The sequence below is a fragment of the Dreissena polymorpha genome, chromosome 9, assembly GCF_020536995.1.
Source record: "Dreissena polymorpha isolate Duluth1 chromosome 9, UMN_Dpol_1.0, whole genome shotgun sequence".
Lineage (NCBI taxonomy): Eukaryota > Metazoa > Mollusca > Bivalvia > Myida > Dreissenidae > Dreissena > Dreissena polymorpha.
The window spans coordinates 52,333,533-52,352,350 of NC_068363.1; the positions used below are offsets into that span (position 1 = coordinate 52,333,533).

The 18,818-nt window shown below is 35.5% G+C and overlaps 1 protein-coding gene across 1 annotated transcript in view; it reads right to left on the reverse strand.

Moving 5' to 3' along the window:
• LOC127844816 (origin recognition complex subunit 6-like) overlaps positions 1-11,402 on the reverse strand; it is a 21,112-nt gene extending 9,710 nt beyond the window's left edge. Inside the window, exons 1-5 of the mRNA XM_052375327.1 lie at positions 11,236-11,402; positions 10,411-10,549; positions 8,135-8,298; positions 4,450-4,536; positions 1,819-1,931 (exon numbers count right to left, since the gene is read on the reverse strand). Of these exons, the coding sequence (XP_052231287.1) occupies positions 1,819-1,931; positions 4,450-4,536; positions 8,135-8,298; positions 10,411-10,549; positions 11,236-11,294 (562 nt within the window). The 5' untranslated portion in view covers positions 11,295-11,402. The remainder of the gene's footprint in view (positions 1-1,818; positions 1,932-4,449; positions 4,537-8,134; positions 8,299-10,410; positions 10,550-11,235) is intronic.
• Positions 11,403-18,818: the final 7,416 nt, after the last annotated feature.

Consider the following 18,818-nt stretch of genomic DNA (forward strand, 5'->3'; position numbering starts at 1 on the left):
AGCAGACGGACAGACAGACTGAGCGAGGAGTATACTGGTATACAGCAGACAGACAGACAGACTGAGTGAGGAGTATACTGGTATACAGCAGACGGACAGACAGACTGAGCGAGGAGTAAACTGGTATACAGCAGACGGACAGACAGACTGAGTGAGGAGTATACTGGTATACAGCAGACGGACAGACAGACTGAGCGAGGAGTATACTGGTATACAGCAGACAGACAGACAGACTGAGTGAGGAGAATACTGGTATACAGCAGACGGACAGACAGACTGAGCGAGGAGTAAACTGGTATACAGCAGACAGACGGACAGACTGAGCGAGGAGTATACTGGTATACAGCAGACAGACGGACAGACTGAGTGAGGAGTATACTGGTATACAGCAGACGGACAGACTGAGTGAGGAGTATACTGGTATACAGCAGACGGAAGACTGAGTGAGGAGTATACTGGTATACAGCAGACAGACAGACAGACTGAGCAAGGAGTATACTGGTATACAGCAGACGGACAGACAGACTGAGCGAGGAGTATACTGGTATACAGCAGACAGACGGACAGACTGAGTGAGGAGTATACTGGTATACAGCAGACGGACAGACAGACTGAGCGAGGAGTATACTGGTATACAGCAGACAGACGGACAGACTGAGCGAGGAGTATACTGGTATACAGCAGACAGACGGACAGACTGAGCGAGGAGTATACTGGTATACAGCAGTTTTTAATCTGCAAAAAGTAATCGTGTGTTCATCAAACGTTACACATAAAATCATAAAAACAAGAGTTCCGCGGTCGGAGATGACCGCATTGAAGCCGGATTTTTTATTTAAATGACAGGAAAGTACCTTTCGTGTTTTTGTCAATGCAATACTTAAATTACTGAAATATTGTTCAAAGGTCAAAATGAAATGTAAGTACTTTTCAAGGCATGAGCAAACCTTGTGTTATGTTTTGAATGCATGCATATACATGAACAACAATAACATTTAAGGTCACAAATATGAACTTGAATTGACAATTAGGAAAGTTTGATCTCAATTTTTTTATTAGCAAATTAGTAAAAGCATACCAAAGTTATAACAATTTTAACATTTTAACATTTAAGGTCACAGTGACCTTGACCTTCAAATGAATGACATTGAAATGACCAGTGGTCATCTTCTAGTACTGGCCAATCTTTATTTCAAGTTTGAAGACTCTAGGTCCAAGCATACCAAAGTTATAACAACTTTAACATTTTTATATTGAAGGTCACAGTGACCTTCACCTTCAAATGAATGACCTTGAAATGACCAGTGGTCATCTGTTAATCCTGGCCAACCTTCATGTCAAGTTTGAAGACTCTAGGTCCAAGCATACCAAAGTTATACCATGAAATAAGAACTTTAACATTTTTACATTCAAGGTCACAGTGACCTTGACCTTCAAATGAATGACCTTGAAATGACCAGTGGTTACTAACTAGTTATGGCCAACCTTCATGTCAAGTTTCAAGACTCTAGGTCCAAGCATACCAAAGTTATAACAACTTTAACATTTTTTATATTGAAGGTCACAGTGACCTTGACCTTCAAATGAATGACCTTGAAATGACCAGTGGTCATCTGTTAATCCTGGCCAACCTTCATGTCAAGTTTGAAGACTCTAGGTCCAAGCATACCAAAGTTATACCATGAAATAAGAACTTTAACATTTTCGAGCACGCCGCCACCCCGCCCGCCCGCCCGCCCCCCCGCCCGCCCGACAACATCAATCTATAAGCCGAGATTTTTTCGAAAAAAATCCGGCTAATAATGGAAACAAACTTGCCTTCAATTTTGTCTGCTATTTTTTCCATTTCGCCCATCAATGTATCAAAACATGACTTCTTAACAGCACACAATTCCTTGACCTTTGACTTATCAACCTTGATCTTCAGTTTCCTAGGTAACAAAAAATCAAAGTTAAACATGGTACTTTTGGCAACACAAGAGTGTCATAATTGCCCTAAAGCACTCAACTGAGGTCAAAGAACAAAACTGTCAAAGACTTTACATAATGAAGTTTTTGAATCCCACATGACCCACATTAAATCATGGTCTTGATAGTCAAGGTAAACATTGTTACCATGTTTTATCAAGACTGAATCATAATTGTACTTTCCAAAATAATTATGTTCTTTCAAAGATTGGATACTGTTGCCTTTTTGGGGACACATGACCCCGAGTTGAACTTGTATTAGACATTGTCAACATAAAAATGCTGACAAGATTCATCAAGACTAAGTCACTATAAGGCTTTTAGAGGATTAACAATGTTCTAATGAGATCTGACTTGGTGACCTATTTTTTGGACATGTGACCCAGATCAAAACTTGGCCTTGATATTGTAAAGATCAACATTCTGACCATATTACATCAAGATATGAGTTAAAGAAATGGCTTCAAGGCGGGTTTACTGTTATCTGGTTTTCATATGCTCTGTGAACCAGATTTGATTGGCCCAGATGTTGTCAATATAAATTGTATGACCAAGTTTTATTAAGATCAAGTCATAAATAAGGTTGACCTAATTTTTGGACACATGTGACCAAGAATCAACCCTTGGCCTCAATATTGTCAAGATAAACATTTTAACCAATATTTCATCAATATTGGATAGAAATTGTGTTCATAGTGTGATAAAAGATATTTTTAAGATGACATCACACAATTCATGAAGGTGAACACAGGAAATAGAGTTCACCGCGAGCTGTTAATGCTCAGGTGAGGTAAAAAAAGAGTTACAAATGAATCTTTTGGCAAGAAAAACAAGGATTGAACATGGAAAGTTTGGCAACAAAAACAAAGGTTTAACATAAAACTCTTGAGTATGCTTGTAACTACTTTTGAAGACCATGTTTTGAAATTTGACTTTGATTTGTGAGTAGACCATAGACCAAGCAACCTGGTGTTTCACACAAAACTCCATTTCATCAAGGAGATCCCTATTGCAAAGTTACTTAAAATTCTATCCATGCTGGACAAATTGTCATCCCAGCAAAGTGTCAAGGGTTAATTTCTTACTATGACCTTGAATAGTTACCTTGACCTTGGACCAATAAACCTGATTTTTATGCCCCCGGATCGAATGATTGGGGGTATATTGTTTTTGGCCTGTCTGTCTGTCATTCTGTCCCAAAACTTAAACCTTGCATTAAAGTGTTGCAATAACTTTTTCTATATTGAAGATAGCAACTTGATATTTGGCATGCATGTGTATATCATGAAGCTGCACATTTTGAGTGGTGTAAGGTCAAGGTCATCCTTCAAGGTAAAAAGTCAAACAAGAGCACTGCATAACGGGTGCCACTCTCGGCTGCAAAAGCTTGTCAGAATTATTTTTTTTAGGTCACAGTGACCTTGACCTTTGACCTAGAGACCCAAAAATTGGGTGTGGCGTGTAGAACTCATCAAGGTGCAGCTACATGTGAAGTTTCAAAGTTGTAGGTAGAAGCACTTTGACTTTAGAGCCAATGTTAAAAACCTTAACAAAATGTTAAGGTTTTAGCACGACGCGGACGACATGACGACGGACCGACACGACAAGCTGGCTATGACAATACCTCGGGTTTTCTCTGAAAACAGCCGAGCTAAAAATACAATCCAAGGGATGTCATAAGCTTTAAAAGGAGAATATTTCTAAACCTGCCAAATGATATACATGTGTATTGAAACTTTTTCAAAGCGGCACATTAGGGGGCATTGTGTTTCTGACAAACGCATCTCTTGTTGTTTGTATGAACATGAAACAATTGGTAGTAGAAACAAATGTTGAAACTGGAACAAAGGTAGCTAAAAAAGAAAAGTTATTCAGCAGATAAAGTTTCATGATATTATGTTCAACCTTTTTTTGTTTTGACTAATGCTGTCAAATGCAGTATAATTATAATTTGGTCCGTTCCCTATGAAATGGGGATTTAATGCATGTGCGTAAAGTGTCATCCCAGATTAGCCCGTGCACATGCTATTTTTGGGACAACACTACTACGCACATGCATTAAACCCCCTTTTGGGTGGTGCGGTGGTCTAGTGGTAACAACTGGTCTACCATTCCAGAGGTCTCCGGTTCAATTCCTGGCCGGGGCACTGGAAATGTCAGAAATGCTTAAAGTGTTTCCCACCCATCTAGAGATGTACTGGTATGAAACCCAGGTAATTCTTGCGTGTATCGGTGCTATACACTGAGCACGTAAAAGAACCAAGGGATCTATTCGCAAAGAGCTAGGGTATCGCAACCGGATTCCTTGTATCTCAATACAGTCTCTTCTGCTTGCTGTCTCTTTAGCAAAACCCAAAGGACCCCATTGGAAATAAGTGCTTGCACTTAATGGGTTATCCTTGACCGCAAGGTTAAAAGAAATACATACATACATTTCACAGAACACAGCCCAATTATGACTTATTAAGAAGTGACTCTTACTTGCATGCAGCACACAGGGCCGCCCCTTGAAACAAGCTTGTGTTGAAGTCCATGTCATCTCCGTCAACACTGTGCAACTCTGTATACCTGGCAGGCAGAGATAGCAAATAATCGTCACCTTAAAGGCCTTGTTTAATAGATATCTGAATCTGACCTCGTGATTTTCCATTTCTTGAATTGTTCTAAAAGAAAATGAATCTTTGACAAAAGGCCTTTTTGCAAGTTTGTAAAGTGTAGTCCCAGAAAAGCCTATACAGTCCCCACAGGCTAATCAGGGACAACACTTTCCGCTTTTATAGAATTTTGCATTAACAAACAAGATGCGTTTGTGAAACACAATGTCCCCCTATATGATGTTTGACCTTGAAGGATGACCTTGACCTTGTGAAGGATGACCTTGACCTTGACCTTTCACCACTCAAAATGTGCAGCTCCATGAGATACACATGCATGCCAAATATCAAGTTGCTATCTTCAATATTGCAAAAGAATTCATAAAATAAGTGATTTAGGCCACATATATTTGACCTCTGACCTTGAAAGATGACCTTGACCTTGACCTTTCACCACTCAAAATGTGCAGCTCCATGAGATGCACATGCATGCCAAATATCAAGTTGTTATCTTCAATATTGCAAAAGTATTTATAAAATAAGCGATTTGGGCCACATATATATGACCTCTGACCTTGAAGGATGACCTTGACCTTGACCTTTCACAACTCAAAATGTGAAGCTCCATGAGATACACATGCATGCCAAATATCAAGTTGCTATCTTCAATATTGCAAAAGTATTCATAAAATGAGCGATTTTGGCCACATATATTTGACCTCTGACCTTGAAGGATGACCTTGACCTTGACCTTTCACCACTCAAAATGTGCAGCTTCACGAGATACATATGCATGCCAAATATGAAGTTGCTATCTTCAATATAGCAAAAGTTATTGCAAAATGTTAAAGTTGGCGCAAACAGACCAACAGACCAACGGACCAACAGACAGACAGGGCAAAAACAATATGTCCCCCACTACTATAGTTGGGGACATAAAAAACACACGTCTAAATGAAAATCCAGTCAAGATATAATGTGTCGCCACTGATAAGCCTGTGTAGTAAACACAGTATGGGACAACACATTATACATGTGCATTAAGCCCCATTTTCCCAGTGCAAGAGTATAAATATATATCCTTATCTGCAATATTTTCTTTCAGATGACCAACAACACTGGTAGTGTTGAGTGTTGTCATAAAATACCAGCTTTTAGCAGCGTATTCAGATCAGTTGACAAGGGTCAATCCACAATGAAACCACAGCCAGGTGTCTATGTACAGCGGTACAACAATTTGTTACCTCCTTTTGCTATGAAACCTTTTTACCATGTGACCCTTGGGGCTGGTTCTGTTTTAACACCAGGGGCATGATTTCAATCTTGTTTCATCTAAATGCAGATCATCTATACATACTTTATGGCATTTATAGCTAACTACAATTTAAATACCACAAAATTCTTTATATTTGTAGACATGAAATTCTGTGATATCACCTTGTATCCTGTAACTAAATTTATTGCCTTCGATCTGCCGCTTGCTAGCTAATAAAAATACAATTTCCTAAAAACATGAAACACAAACTGGGAAAACTGGGAATGAAGGGTGGGAATGAAGGGTGGGAAATAACAATTAGCACTAATCATCTTAACAAAGTTTACAATATCAAAAATGATTTACTCACTTAACCCTTTCCCACTTAGATACTTATTTTGACCGTTTGTAGTCCAACACAAAGTTCACTTTAATTAAATACCTTTCTTACTAAATTCAAGTTTTAAAGGGGGCCTTTTCACATTTGGGTAAATTGACAAAATTGAAAAAAGTTGTTTCAGGTATGCAAATTTTCGTTTTAGTTATGATATTTGTGAGGAAACAGTAATAATGAACATTAACCATGCTCTAAAATAGCCATTATTTGCATCATTTGACAATTTAAAAACCCGAAAATTATAAAGCGTTGCAACGTGAAACAAATTAATAATTAGGAGAGTTCTGTTGTTGTCGTTATATTTTGGGAAACTAAGAGGATTGCTTATATTAAGTATAAAATACGTCTGGTATTGTATCCGGAAGGTTTGTCGAGGGGTCTAGGTGGTAGACTTTTTACTCCAGAACACCAGGGGTCAGTGGTTAGAGTCCTGCTGAGGGTTACCTTTTTTCTTCTTTTTTTTTTAAATTTTATTCTTGTTTTTTTTTACTGGAGCTTTTTATATGCAATGTTAACATTTATCAATTTAAAGCATTTAATGACAAACTTCAAAACATGCCAAAATCTGTGAAAAGGCCTCTTTAAAGGGCTCATTTCTGACACTTAGTTATTGATGAGCAGCAAACAGCATTAAACCTGCAAAGACTTGCAGGCTGTTCTGGTTTTATGCTTGTTGCAAAAGCCATTTTCACTTTGCTTCTTATGGGGAAAAGGGTTAAGAGTTTTACATGAATTGTTGAGTGTCATCTAAGTAATGCAAAAGAAATCCCCTCAGTGTAGTATTTGGTTTGCAAAACTAAGGTGGATTAAGTTGGATATTCATATCCTTTGGCCAAAGGCAGAATGCCGGATTGCCAAACTTAACTATGAAACTATGCTAATTTGGAAAAAAATCAAAATTGGGAATAATTGTTGGTAGGGATCTAAAAATTATGGATCTGTCAACTTAAAAAATCTACGAAAATTAATGTCACACAAATAAAAATGTTTTTGCTGTATTCAAGCTTAATTATCAAGCTATTAGTAGATAATTGAATGCAATACAAAGATAAAATTGGCTCAAGCAAAGGAATGGCAAGTGAAAGCTCTGAAAAGAACTTGGCAGAGGGCCACTATCAGATGTTAATAAATGCAAAATAAAGTTCTTCAAAGGTCGATCTAGTCAATTTTTATGCCCCTATATAGTAGTTGCATGGTAGGCGTGTGAGTGGATTCAGTTTTCAGCCTGTCTGTTTAGTTTTCAGCTCTGAAACTTGTACATCCCTGGATGACCAACTGATGTGTCCTGTACAATTATTTTGCTTCTGGTTTCAATGTCAAGGTCACATTAAACGTCAACGGTCATGAATTATTTATAGCTCTTAGGACTTAAATATGCAGCCAAGCGGAAAGTTTTTTTTCTTTCAACAGTATTTTAGTCAAGGCATTGTGGTTATTTCACCAACTCACAATTTACTTGATTTAACTGGTTTACTAAATGAACACACTCAGTATGTAACTAGCAACTGACAACTGACAATGAACACACTCAGTATGTAACTAGCAACTGACAACTGACAATGAACACACTCAGTATGTAACTAGCAACTGACAACTGATCTTCTTGAATCCGGAAGAAGGCTGTAGAAGGCTGTAGAAAGGATTTCATGAACAAATAATAATCGAACCTGCGATCCTCGGATTTATAGTCTAGTGCTCTACAAACTGGGCTAGCTACACAATCATATGAACAACTTTCAAAGAGAACAAGCCAAGAATTATTTCTATGAAGCTTCATGAAAATATGCCCAGCATTTAAGGAGATGTTGCTGAAAAAATTAATTTCCGATAAAGCACCATGGCAAAAAATAATCACAAAAGCTAACTATGATATGTAATAATAACAAAAAACAAACAATTAATAAAAAAAAACATTTGTACATTTTCAACAATTTCTGCGCCTTATCGACCGCTCCTGTACACCCAAATTGAACAGCCAGGTCTCGTATTGTTTTCACATCCTGCACATCCAAGACGCTTTCTATTGTCTTCAGACACATCGTGTATATCTTCTTTGTTGCTCCAGAAACTTTAACTATGTTTGCCTGAAATGTACACTGCACCATAAACAATGTTAGTAATTTGCACGTATATAAATAAAAAAGATATTATTCAAACGAAATATTACACAACTAAAAGTCAACATATCATTTTGGCAATAGAATCATGCAGTTACTGTCCTCGTTTAGCTTACCACACCAATACAAACAGAGGTGACAGAAAAGCCAAGCATGGTGTATCAATGATAAATACTTTGATTTTAAATAGAACAAGATGAGTTTTTGAATCACTATGTCCCCATATATTTGACCTTTGACCTTGAAGAATGACCTTGATCTTGCATGCCAAATATCAAGTTGCTATCTTCAATATTGCAAAAGTGTACATTAAATGAGCGATTTTGAGCCATATATTTGACTTTTGACATTGAATGATGACCTTGACCTTTCACCACTCAAAATGTGCAGCTCCACGAGATACACATGCATGCCAAATATGAAGTTGCTATCATCAATATTGCAAAAGTTACGGCAAATGTTAAAGTTGGAGCAAACAAATCAGTGCTCCAGCCAGCTTTTCAAAATAGAGGGGAGCTTTCCCAAAAAGGGCACATTTCACGCGTAATTTTGGAAAATAGGGCATTTGGTTATAAATATACTTAAGTATATACTTTGGTTATACTTTATACTCATGAATTGTAAACAGTTGTGCATTGAATGATTTCACCAATTGTATGCTGTTCCTCATTTTGTGTAATGAAATTATAATAATATATTACTATTTACATTGGTGCTTAGTAGCCAATTTCATAAGCAACTTAATTGGCCTTGGGCTAGCATCCGACTACACATATTAGAGAAACAAAGAAAACATGAAATAAATTCAGGGGTTTCACTGGGTCAAAAAAACGTTGTGACTGTCAACTCTTAAATTCATTGCTTTAAATAACTTTGAGCCAATGTTTGTCCACAATAATATTAATTAAAACAAAAATCTATATTGACAAATTTAAAGTCTGAACAATGATCAATGTCACCATAAAGAAGCATCCAGTCTGGAGATTAAAATGAAACATTGTTATTGTTAAAAATATTATATATTTATTTTACAACACATTATTTCAACTAATGTCAACAACGTTGACAGTTTTGTTAGGTCGCGAAAATATATAATATCAAAATGACATTTTACTTGCAGAGTGATAAATCCTCCTTCCAAACAAGCTCTTTATTTGTTGAAATAACTACTGTATGCCCCTATTCATGTTAAAATTAATCATGATTGTGGACAGACAGTGTTTTAAAGTTCAGAAATAAAATCCAAACACGTATATATTTTTCCATGCCGTAATTTCGGACTAAAATTTAATAGGTATTTTGAATTAAAAATCACTATTTTGGGAAAAAAATCATAGCCAAAGAATTCAGAAGTTAAAAAAGCAATAGTGCTGAGTTTGATTTCATTAGAGTGTAATTGTGCCTAACCAAGCGTGACCCCAGAGATAATCTCTCACAGCATGTTACTATCGTCTGCAACAAAAGACTAATTAGTGATCTGATAACAAACCATGCCCTTGGAGCTTGTTTGTTCACAATGTGTTGACTTAATATGCCCTAGGCAGTCATGTACCGGAAAGGTGTTATCTGTGTATTCATGTCGATGTTTCTGGCGATTTATACAGCCTGAAAACAGAAACTTAAGAGACCAAAAGGGCATTTAACAGAAAAATAGAGGGGCGCTTTTTAAGAGGGCAAATTTTAGAGGGGCGCAGCGCCCCTCTATTTATTGCTAGCTGGAGCACTGCAAATAAAGCAACAAACCAACAGACAGGGCAAAAGCAGTATGTCCCCCACTATAGTGGTGGGGGACATAAAAATATAAATGCCAAACATGCATTATCACCTGGTCAAAGTAGAGCTAAAAATCTTCTGTCCACTCAATCAGGGACCTATACAAACATTTGTTTGTATAGGTCCCTGACTCAATCAATAGACATAGAAAGATTCATTTTCACCATTAATAAATCTTCAGTCCACTCAATAGACATCAATAGACATAGAAATATTCATTTTCAGCATTAATTTGATTTTTCAGCAATTGACAATATGAAAGAAGCCTTATATTTTCAATGAGCCCAATACAAGTTGTGCCAGTACCTTATCAGCATAGTGATTACAAGTGCTGGCAGCAAGATCAATACAGGCAACAGTGGTACAGCCTGCAGGCAGTTTCAGGGCTGATAGGCCACCACTATTACTGCGAATTTCAAGTAACTGGACAAATTCCTCTGCCTTCCTGTAAATAAAATGTTAACAACGAAGAAATTTTCAATTGATTTTAATTTAGCTCAATGCATTACAATTAAACAAAGCAGATTCCTACGTCAAAGATTATAAAAGATGTATCCAACAATTTTTGTCTAACTGAAACAGAAAGTCGTTGACTACGAGTAACCTAGTTCTGGCTACCATAACTTTAAATGTCGCTTTTTATGATTTTTGACTGGCGCAACATTTAACAAGTCTGTCAATACTATATAAACTGTACGCTTAAGTTCTTTAGCTACGAGTAACCATGAGAAACAAGACTATTGCCAAGCAATATATGTCCCCTACCGGCTCCACCATTGTCATTTCCTTTTTGTTAATTTGTTGCCATAGCAACCAGAATTTTTGACGTAGGAACAAAATGAAATTACATGCATAATGTCCGAATTGCCATCTGTCCATGTTTCAAGTTTTATGAAAAATTATGAAGAACTTTTAAGGTTATCGCAGGATACAGAAAAGTGTAACAGACTGACGGACTGACAGACAGACACACAGAGCGCAAACCATAAGTCCCCTCCGTTGAAACCGGTAGGAGACAAAAAATAGGAATGGTTCGAAACAGTAAAGGAACGAAGCGAAACGTGATTAATGTAAAAACGTCAATGCTGTTAGGCACATTTTTATTAAACGTGGTACTACAAGTTGTTTAACCTCAATACTCTCGGTGAAGTGATCCCAATCTTTGAGCCAATTTGTTGAATGTCACTCATTTTGAACAAAGACTATTCACGTAGATTTATGTTGATATTGTTGTTATTGTTTTTCCGCCAAAAGTCATTACTAAGCGGTTACATTACACTATTCAAAGTGATATGCGTTATTGCACTCTGGATCAGCAGACGATTTATTTCATAAATCTTACGGAGGAATCCGAGATAGCCGATGTATCACGATTGGCGTTATTGCTCAATCGGGACACCTCGGACAATTCCGCCATATCGGCGATCTGTCTAACGCCTCTAGGCGGAAGATATTACCAATCGTGATACATCGGCTATCTCGGATTCCTCCGTAAGATTTATGAAATAAATCGTCTGCTGATCCAGAGTGAAGATATTACACCGAAAATATAGTTCGGGTTACACACCAACAAATTTGCAATAAATCAACCGATAATATAGATATATAATGACCAATATCTGTAAAGAGTAATATAATAGAATATTTATTAATGATATTGTTTAAAATTAGATATTATTGCATGCAAAATATTCAAATTTTAATAAAATGTTAAGAAAGCAAAATAGTTGTTTATTGAAGTGAAAACATCAACATTATTCAAACTTAAGAGAATCAGTATTTCTTAAATTATATTCAACATTGCTGATGTTCGGCTCCAGGAGACAAACTTTGAGATTTAATCAATATGTTAATGTTCTATACCATAAACAATTGTACAACACTGTACAGTGGTACAGAGAAAACTCTTGGATGTAATATAAGAAATAGTAAACTCCACGTTGGTCCCAATGGCATTATAGTGACCAGCCAGGCAGTCACAAACTGTATATGGACCATAGCCATACAGCCCTCAGTGGGGCTATAATCAGTATTGAGACACCCGAAAGGTTTCATGGAATGGAATGAGTGGGGCTTGATTGAACTTGAAAAACGATTATTTCTGTACATTTGATGATTGCAACCATACAGAACTTCTGGCAGATATTGTTTATATTTTATCCTAGGCATTTTAATTCCAGATGTTGTTATAATCCCGGCCAGGCAACTAGCTTTTCAGAGCCTTAAACAATCCAGTGCCATTAAAATTAGGGACAGCCTGTTACAATGTTCAGTTTGGTAATATTATTAAATTAAGGCATAACTTTGCCCTTGGAAATGAACTCAATTCAGAATGGCCTCTCAAAATAAGACATACTGTATTTGAAATGTTAAAACTGAGCAGTGGTGTTGTTAAAATTTATATTATTTATCTTTTAAGAATCTTTAAGATACATATCACAGGCATGCCCATGGTTTTGGGTCAGTACTCTTTAGATGGGAAACAAAAACACTAAATATGGTTGACAGTGCCGGCAACAATTGTAAAAAGATATTTTCCATCCCTGACTGCCATTACTGACATGAAGTAATTTAACTGTAATATGTCTGGAAACAGTGTCAGTCACACTTTTCTAAATATTGATTTATTCATGTATATGTATATATATGTCATACAAGTACAGATCATACAATACAGTCAATTTACAACATTTAATAATTGGAAAACAATTATTACAGGTTTTGGATCACAATGCATTGATATATCACATTTTGAATATCACAGTCAAAGTTAATCATTTAAATTCAGTTACAAGTAAATAGTAAATGTTTTTAGCAGAGATCTGAAATAACAAGTAGTTACAAGATGTTGAAATCAAGACATGATATATATACCACAGGATGTCCCATGAAAGGTTTGCAACTTATTTCCAATGGGACCCTATAGATGGGTGGAAAATGTACAAAAATGGTGGCATTAATACGCATAAAAATATCATTAATTTAAACTTGAGACTATAGTCTTGAGATCAAATAGTAATTAGTATGTATTATTAGAGAGCATTAGTTACACAATGTATACTACTATCTTGTCATCACATTTAAATGTACATACAAATACTCTATTGATGACTTATTTGAACAACAGTAATATATATATATATATATATATATATATACAGTCCAACCTGTCAATAAAGACCACTCAAGGGATTTGGTCGTTGTGGTCTTTGTTCACAGGTGGTCTTTATTCGCAGGGTCGATCGAAACTTTGCAAAATATTCTAGTATTTTTTTAACAGGTACCTTATCTATGTATGTGCTATATTGTTTAAATGTTTGAATACTTATGCATGTATAATGAAATAAAGGATTGAAAACACAGTTTTGTTTTACATTTGTATATTTATTACATGTTGTATTTCTATTCCCTTATGTTTTTATTAATTATTTAATTTATCATATACTGTATAAATAACTATTGACATACATGTATACGTACATGTACATGTACTTCTTCAAAGAACAAAGTACAAAATACACATAACATAGCAAACATTTATACATGAAATACATTAATCACTACTACACAACCAGTCAAGTTGACAAAAATGGACAATAAATGACATCTGATATTTATATAAGACTGAAAACATCCAAGAATAAGATTTCAGACAGATACTCAACGTACCAGTAGAAACAACAAAACACAATAAGCACTACGACACCTGTCCCCCACCACTCAAGACACACACAAAATCAAAACACTCACTTAAAAAATCACTTATTTTACTCTGCTTGACACTAGAGTCCATCCTATATTTGATAAACACATCCTGTGCTTCCATGATTGAGTTCAGCAAGCAGTCATTTTTAGAACTGCAAACGAGCGCAGCTTCTGATGGCACTCAGCAGCTTCACTAACACTAACACAAACTAATGACCTCAACGCGTTCTTCCAACGTCAAGAACTTACGCTTGGAAGCCATGATGGTTAACTTAAACTGACAATTTACTTTTCTATAATCTATGAACGTCTTATTACGGAGAAATTTAAGAAGAGAATGACACTAACTGACTATTGGGGTTATTTACCCTCGGGACTTCGGTTAAAAACCATTGCCCGAGCACACTGCTTAACATAGAACTCTGCATAAAAAGCCGAAAACGGCCATAAAATGGACAGCCCGATTTTACTGGGCTGTACCATTGGTATAAATATAAAACTTTGCAGTGTTGGTGCGGTGCCTTAATAAAAATCTATTGGTTTAAAAATATATAACCTTTATATGAAGCGTTAAAAAGACGCAGTGCTATACAGTGAATAGGCCTAACGCGGTTAAAAAGCGGCGTTTTAATTGGTTGATGCGCTTATATAACGATGGCGCTGATTGGCCGAAATTTCTTATTAAGGATTGCCAGTAGGTCAATCCGTTTTAAAATAGATTTTCCCACGGCTGACTTTGTACTTTTAAGAAAAAGTCAACAATGATGGTTGATATGCAAAAATATAAATGAAAGAACAAGAATGAGTTAATACAAAAAAGATTACTATGTTTTTGTTACATTACTGTACTTATTATTAATTTATATCATTCATATGATGTTGTTATTGTATGTTATTCTTTGTATTGTTTTTTTAAGGAGGAGAGAGAGAGAAAGAATAGCCCAATTTTTATAAGTAAAGATGGTGAAAACACACATACTGTTGTATGTGGCAGCATCATTACCAGACCCACTGTTCAGTATATACTGCAATGGGTTTGTTGGAGTCTTTAGACTTTGTGATCTGTGGTTTAAAAATTTGAATCCAAATAGGACTATTTAATATATTAATTATAGAAAAAGGAATACACAGATGTGTATTATGTTTGTGTAACAATATAATAATATTTGAGGGTTTTCCAGATCACAAAGTGGTTGAACATTGCCACAATATGTTTACATGCATAGTCAAGTACCATTTTTATGTGTATGTTTAAAGTTTAAACTCAACGCCAAACAACAAGATCTAATCATAAGAGAGATATGTTTATATCTAAGAACATTTATTAATAGGGATGCCAGAGCCTGATTTAACAGCTCTCAATTGTAGAGTGAAGTTGCATGTGCAAATGCAATTATATGAGAAGGAAAGGGAAAAAAAGACAATATATGATATCACATAGAGTGTGTAACTCTCAATTATATATTAATATTGCAATTGAAAGCAGAGAATGACAATCAAAATGTTTGTCTTTAATAGGCATCGTAAATGATATGAAACCGTTAATTTCCTTAATGAGTTTATGAAAGCCCCAAATTTGTCTTTGATATTTTCGGCAATTAGTACATTAATCGCGAGTCACTGAAATACAAAGGCAAATTTTTACACTTTTGACAAACTGTCAAATGCATAAAAGAAGCAGGCGACTACCAATTAGCAATGCATGTTAAATAAACAAACAACTGCTATCGAGTGCAATAAACTGTCACTTGCCAATATCTCCATAGCGACCGACGAGTCCACTGGTAAGATGTGTATCACGTGACTACGCAGCGTCCTGGTGGCCATTTTGTTTTTTGAAAGTTGCGAAATCCTTGATTTTTATGATTGCAGTGGTCGTTGTAAGCTATCAAAATGGAGATTTGGGAATGTAAAAGGGTGGTCGTTGGTCTTTGTTCACAGGTAGGCTTTATTCGCAGGTTCAATATATAGTGAAATCGTTCGGGAGGAAATCGGTGTGGTCGTTATTGACTGTTGGTCGCTATTAACAGGCGGTCGCTCGGGCAGGTTGGACTATATATATAACAAACCAATCACATAAAACATTAATTTAAACAATAAGACTACTAGTAACAAATAAAATCAGCATCTTCTTTCAATTTCAATCATTATGTCTGTGAGAGAAGTTTTCACTCTGTTTTCAAATTCATATTTATTCTTTTATAATGATTTTTACATCAGCAGGTAAACAGTTCCAGTCTTTGATCGTTTATAATTAAAAGTAGTGCTGGTAAAACCATTCACTTGAGGACATTAAGGTAAATAAAAGTTATCTTTACTATGTCTACTGTTATCACTATGTATATCAGATACTAAACTAATATTATTATACAAAAAAGGTCATGTTAGAAGGACATTTCTTGTTAACAATTTTATAAACATGGTTGAGTGTTATTTGCTTAACTCTGTTTTGAACATTTAATCAACCAATACTTCTAAAATCTTTTACTTTCAAAGATGTTCTAGAGTCATATCCATGAATAAATTTAACAACTTTATTCTGTACAACTTGTAGTCTATTTTTTAACTGTTTACTTATACCATTGTACTATGAAGAGCTAGCATAGTCAAAATGGCATTGAACCAATGAGTTACATAACAATTTTCTTAATTCCATATTTGAACAGTGGTTTTGTCTATACAAGAACAGGGTGTAGCTGCTATTAGGCACAGCAGGCCCGGGCCTACAATTTTTTTTGAAACATGAAAAAATTAAAATTGCTTCAACTTCGAAAAATGCATTAAAATGTTGACCCTGAAGGTGGTGAGGTGTAAGAAATCTGCATTTCATATTGACATGATCCTCAGGCAATGGATTCTGGTCTTGTTCAAAGGACATATCTTCCAATTATCAACTCTACTTCTTTCTATATAGACATGCAGACAGTATTATTGGAAAGAATTCCCATGGTTTGACTTGTGAATAAGTGAGTGTTACAATTTTAAATGTTTCTCTGTTCCATATTGTTTTAAAATTTAGTTTTTAGGTATAAAGATAATACAGTAAAATTTAGTTTTCTGACATTGAGATAAAAAAATAAAATATAAAAAAAAATACAGGCCAAAGTCTTATATTTTCTTACCTTATTATTTGTCTAGATATGCTTTAAATCTCACCACAGGCGTTATGGGATTTAAACAATTTCCAGGGGGGTACCCCGCACACACACCCTGTTTTTATGTAACATATTCGGGCCTACAGCTAAAAAAATGCTAGCTACGCCCCTGAAGAATCTTATTCTTGAGTTCACCTTTTTAATAATATTATTAACAATAGATGTAGCAGAAAGATCAGTGTCAAATATTGAACCAAGGTGTTCAACAGATGATTGAGAAACAATAGTGTGATCATTACATTATACATTAAAATTATGAAGTTTAGATATCCTTTTGGAACAAAACACTATACATTCAGTTTTTCCAAGGTGTAAAGACAGTTTGTTATCCACTAACCATTTAATACAATTTTCAAGTTCTTTACAAAAAACACTACTGATGATACTAGGATCTTTGTGAAAATAAAGGATGACACTTTCATCAGCATAGAGAATAAGTTTACATAAATACAATAATAAAAAAATCACTAATATCCTATATCAGTGTTAAGGCATTATGAAATGGAAATGGGTGTGACAAGTAACAAGAACCCTGCACATTTACGTCACAAAACATATGATATCTACAATTACTGGATATAATATATATGTTGAAAGTTAATATAAAGAGGGCAATAGATAAGAATGTACAAAAGTAGTAATAAAGACAAAACAACCAGTTTACAATGTTAAGATTTATGCAGTTGTTGGCAATAAGAGAACAATTACCATTCTTAACTTTGAATTTTGCAAGTGTAAATACATGTATGTAAATCAGAACACAAGAATTTGTTTCCCGGTCACTTTGAGCTATATAAGTGCCCAATGTTTACACTCAGTGAATTTGTAAAACCAACTTATATGTGCTAACTGTTTGTCCGAAAACTTAAACATTTCCTATAACTTTTGCAATATTGAATATAGCAACTTGGCATACATGTGTATCTCATGGAGCTGCACATTTTGAGTACTGAAAGGTCAAGATTATCCTTAAAGGTCAAATATACGGCTTCAAAGCGGCGCAATAGGGGGCATTATGTAGAGACATCTTATAGTCCTCTACCAAATTTGTTCAAATTATGCCCCTGGGGTCAAATTTGACACTGCCCCGGGGGTCACAAAATTAACATATGCGTATATAGGGTCTATTATGTGAAAACTTTACAAATCTCGACCATAACCATTGGGCGTAGGGCTACCAAATTTGGTACGTAGTGGCATCTTATAGTCCTCTACCAAATTTGTTTAAATTATGCCCCTGGGGTCAAGTTTGACCCTGTCCCGAGGGTGACAAAATTTAATATATGCTTATAAAGTGCTTACTTTGTGAAATCTTTTGTCCATATCTATTGGGCCTAGGGCTACCAAATTTGGTATGTAGTGACATCTTATAGTCCTCTACCAAGTTTGTTCAAATTATGCCCCTGGGGTCAAGTTTGACCTTGCCCCGAGGGTCACAAAATAGAACATAATTATGCTTATATACTGCCTATTTTGTGAAAACTTTAAAAACTTCTTGTCCATAACTGTATGGCATAGGGCTACCAAATTTAGTATGAAGTGACATGTAATAGTTCTCTTCTTAGTTTGTTCAAATAATGCCCCTGGGTCAAATTTGAAACTGCCCCGGGGGTCACAAAATTGAATATAAGCTTATAAAGTGCTTATTTTGTGAAAACTTCAAATATATTCTTGTCCATAGCCATTGGACCTAGGGCTACCAAATTTGGTATGTAATGACATCTTATAGTCCTCTACCAAGTTTGTTCAAATTATGCCCCTTGAGTCAAGTTTGACCCTGCGCCGAGGGTCACAACATTGAACATATGCTTATATATGGCCTATTTTGTGAAAACTTTAAAAACATCTTGTCCA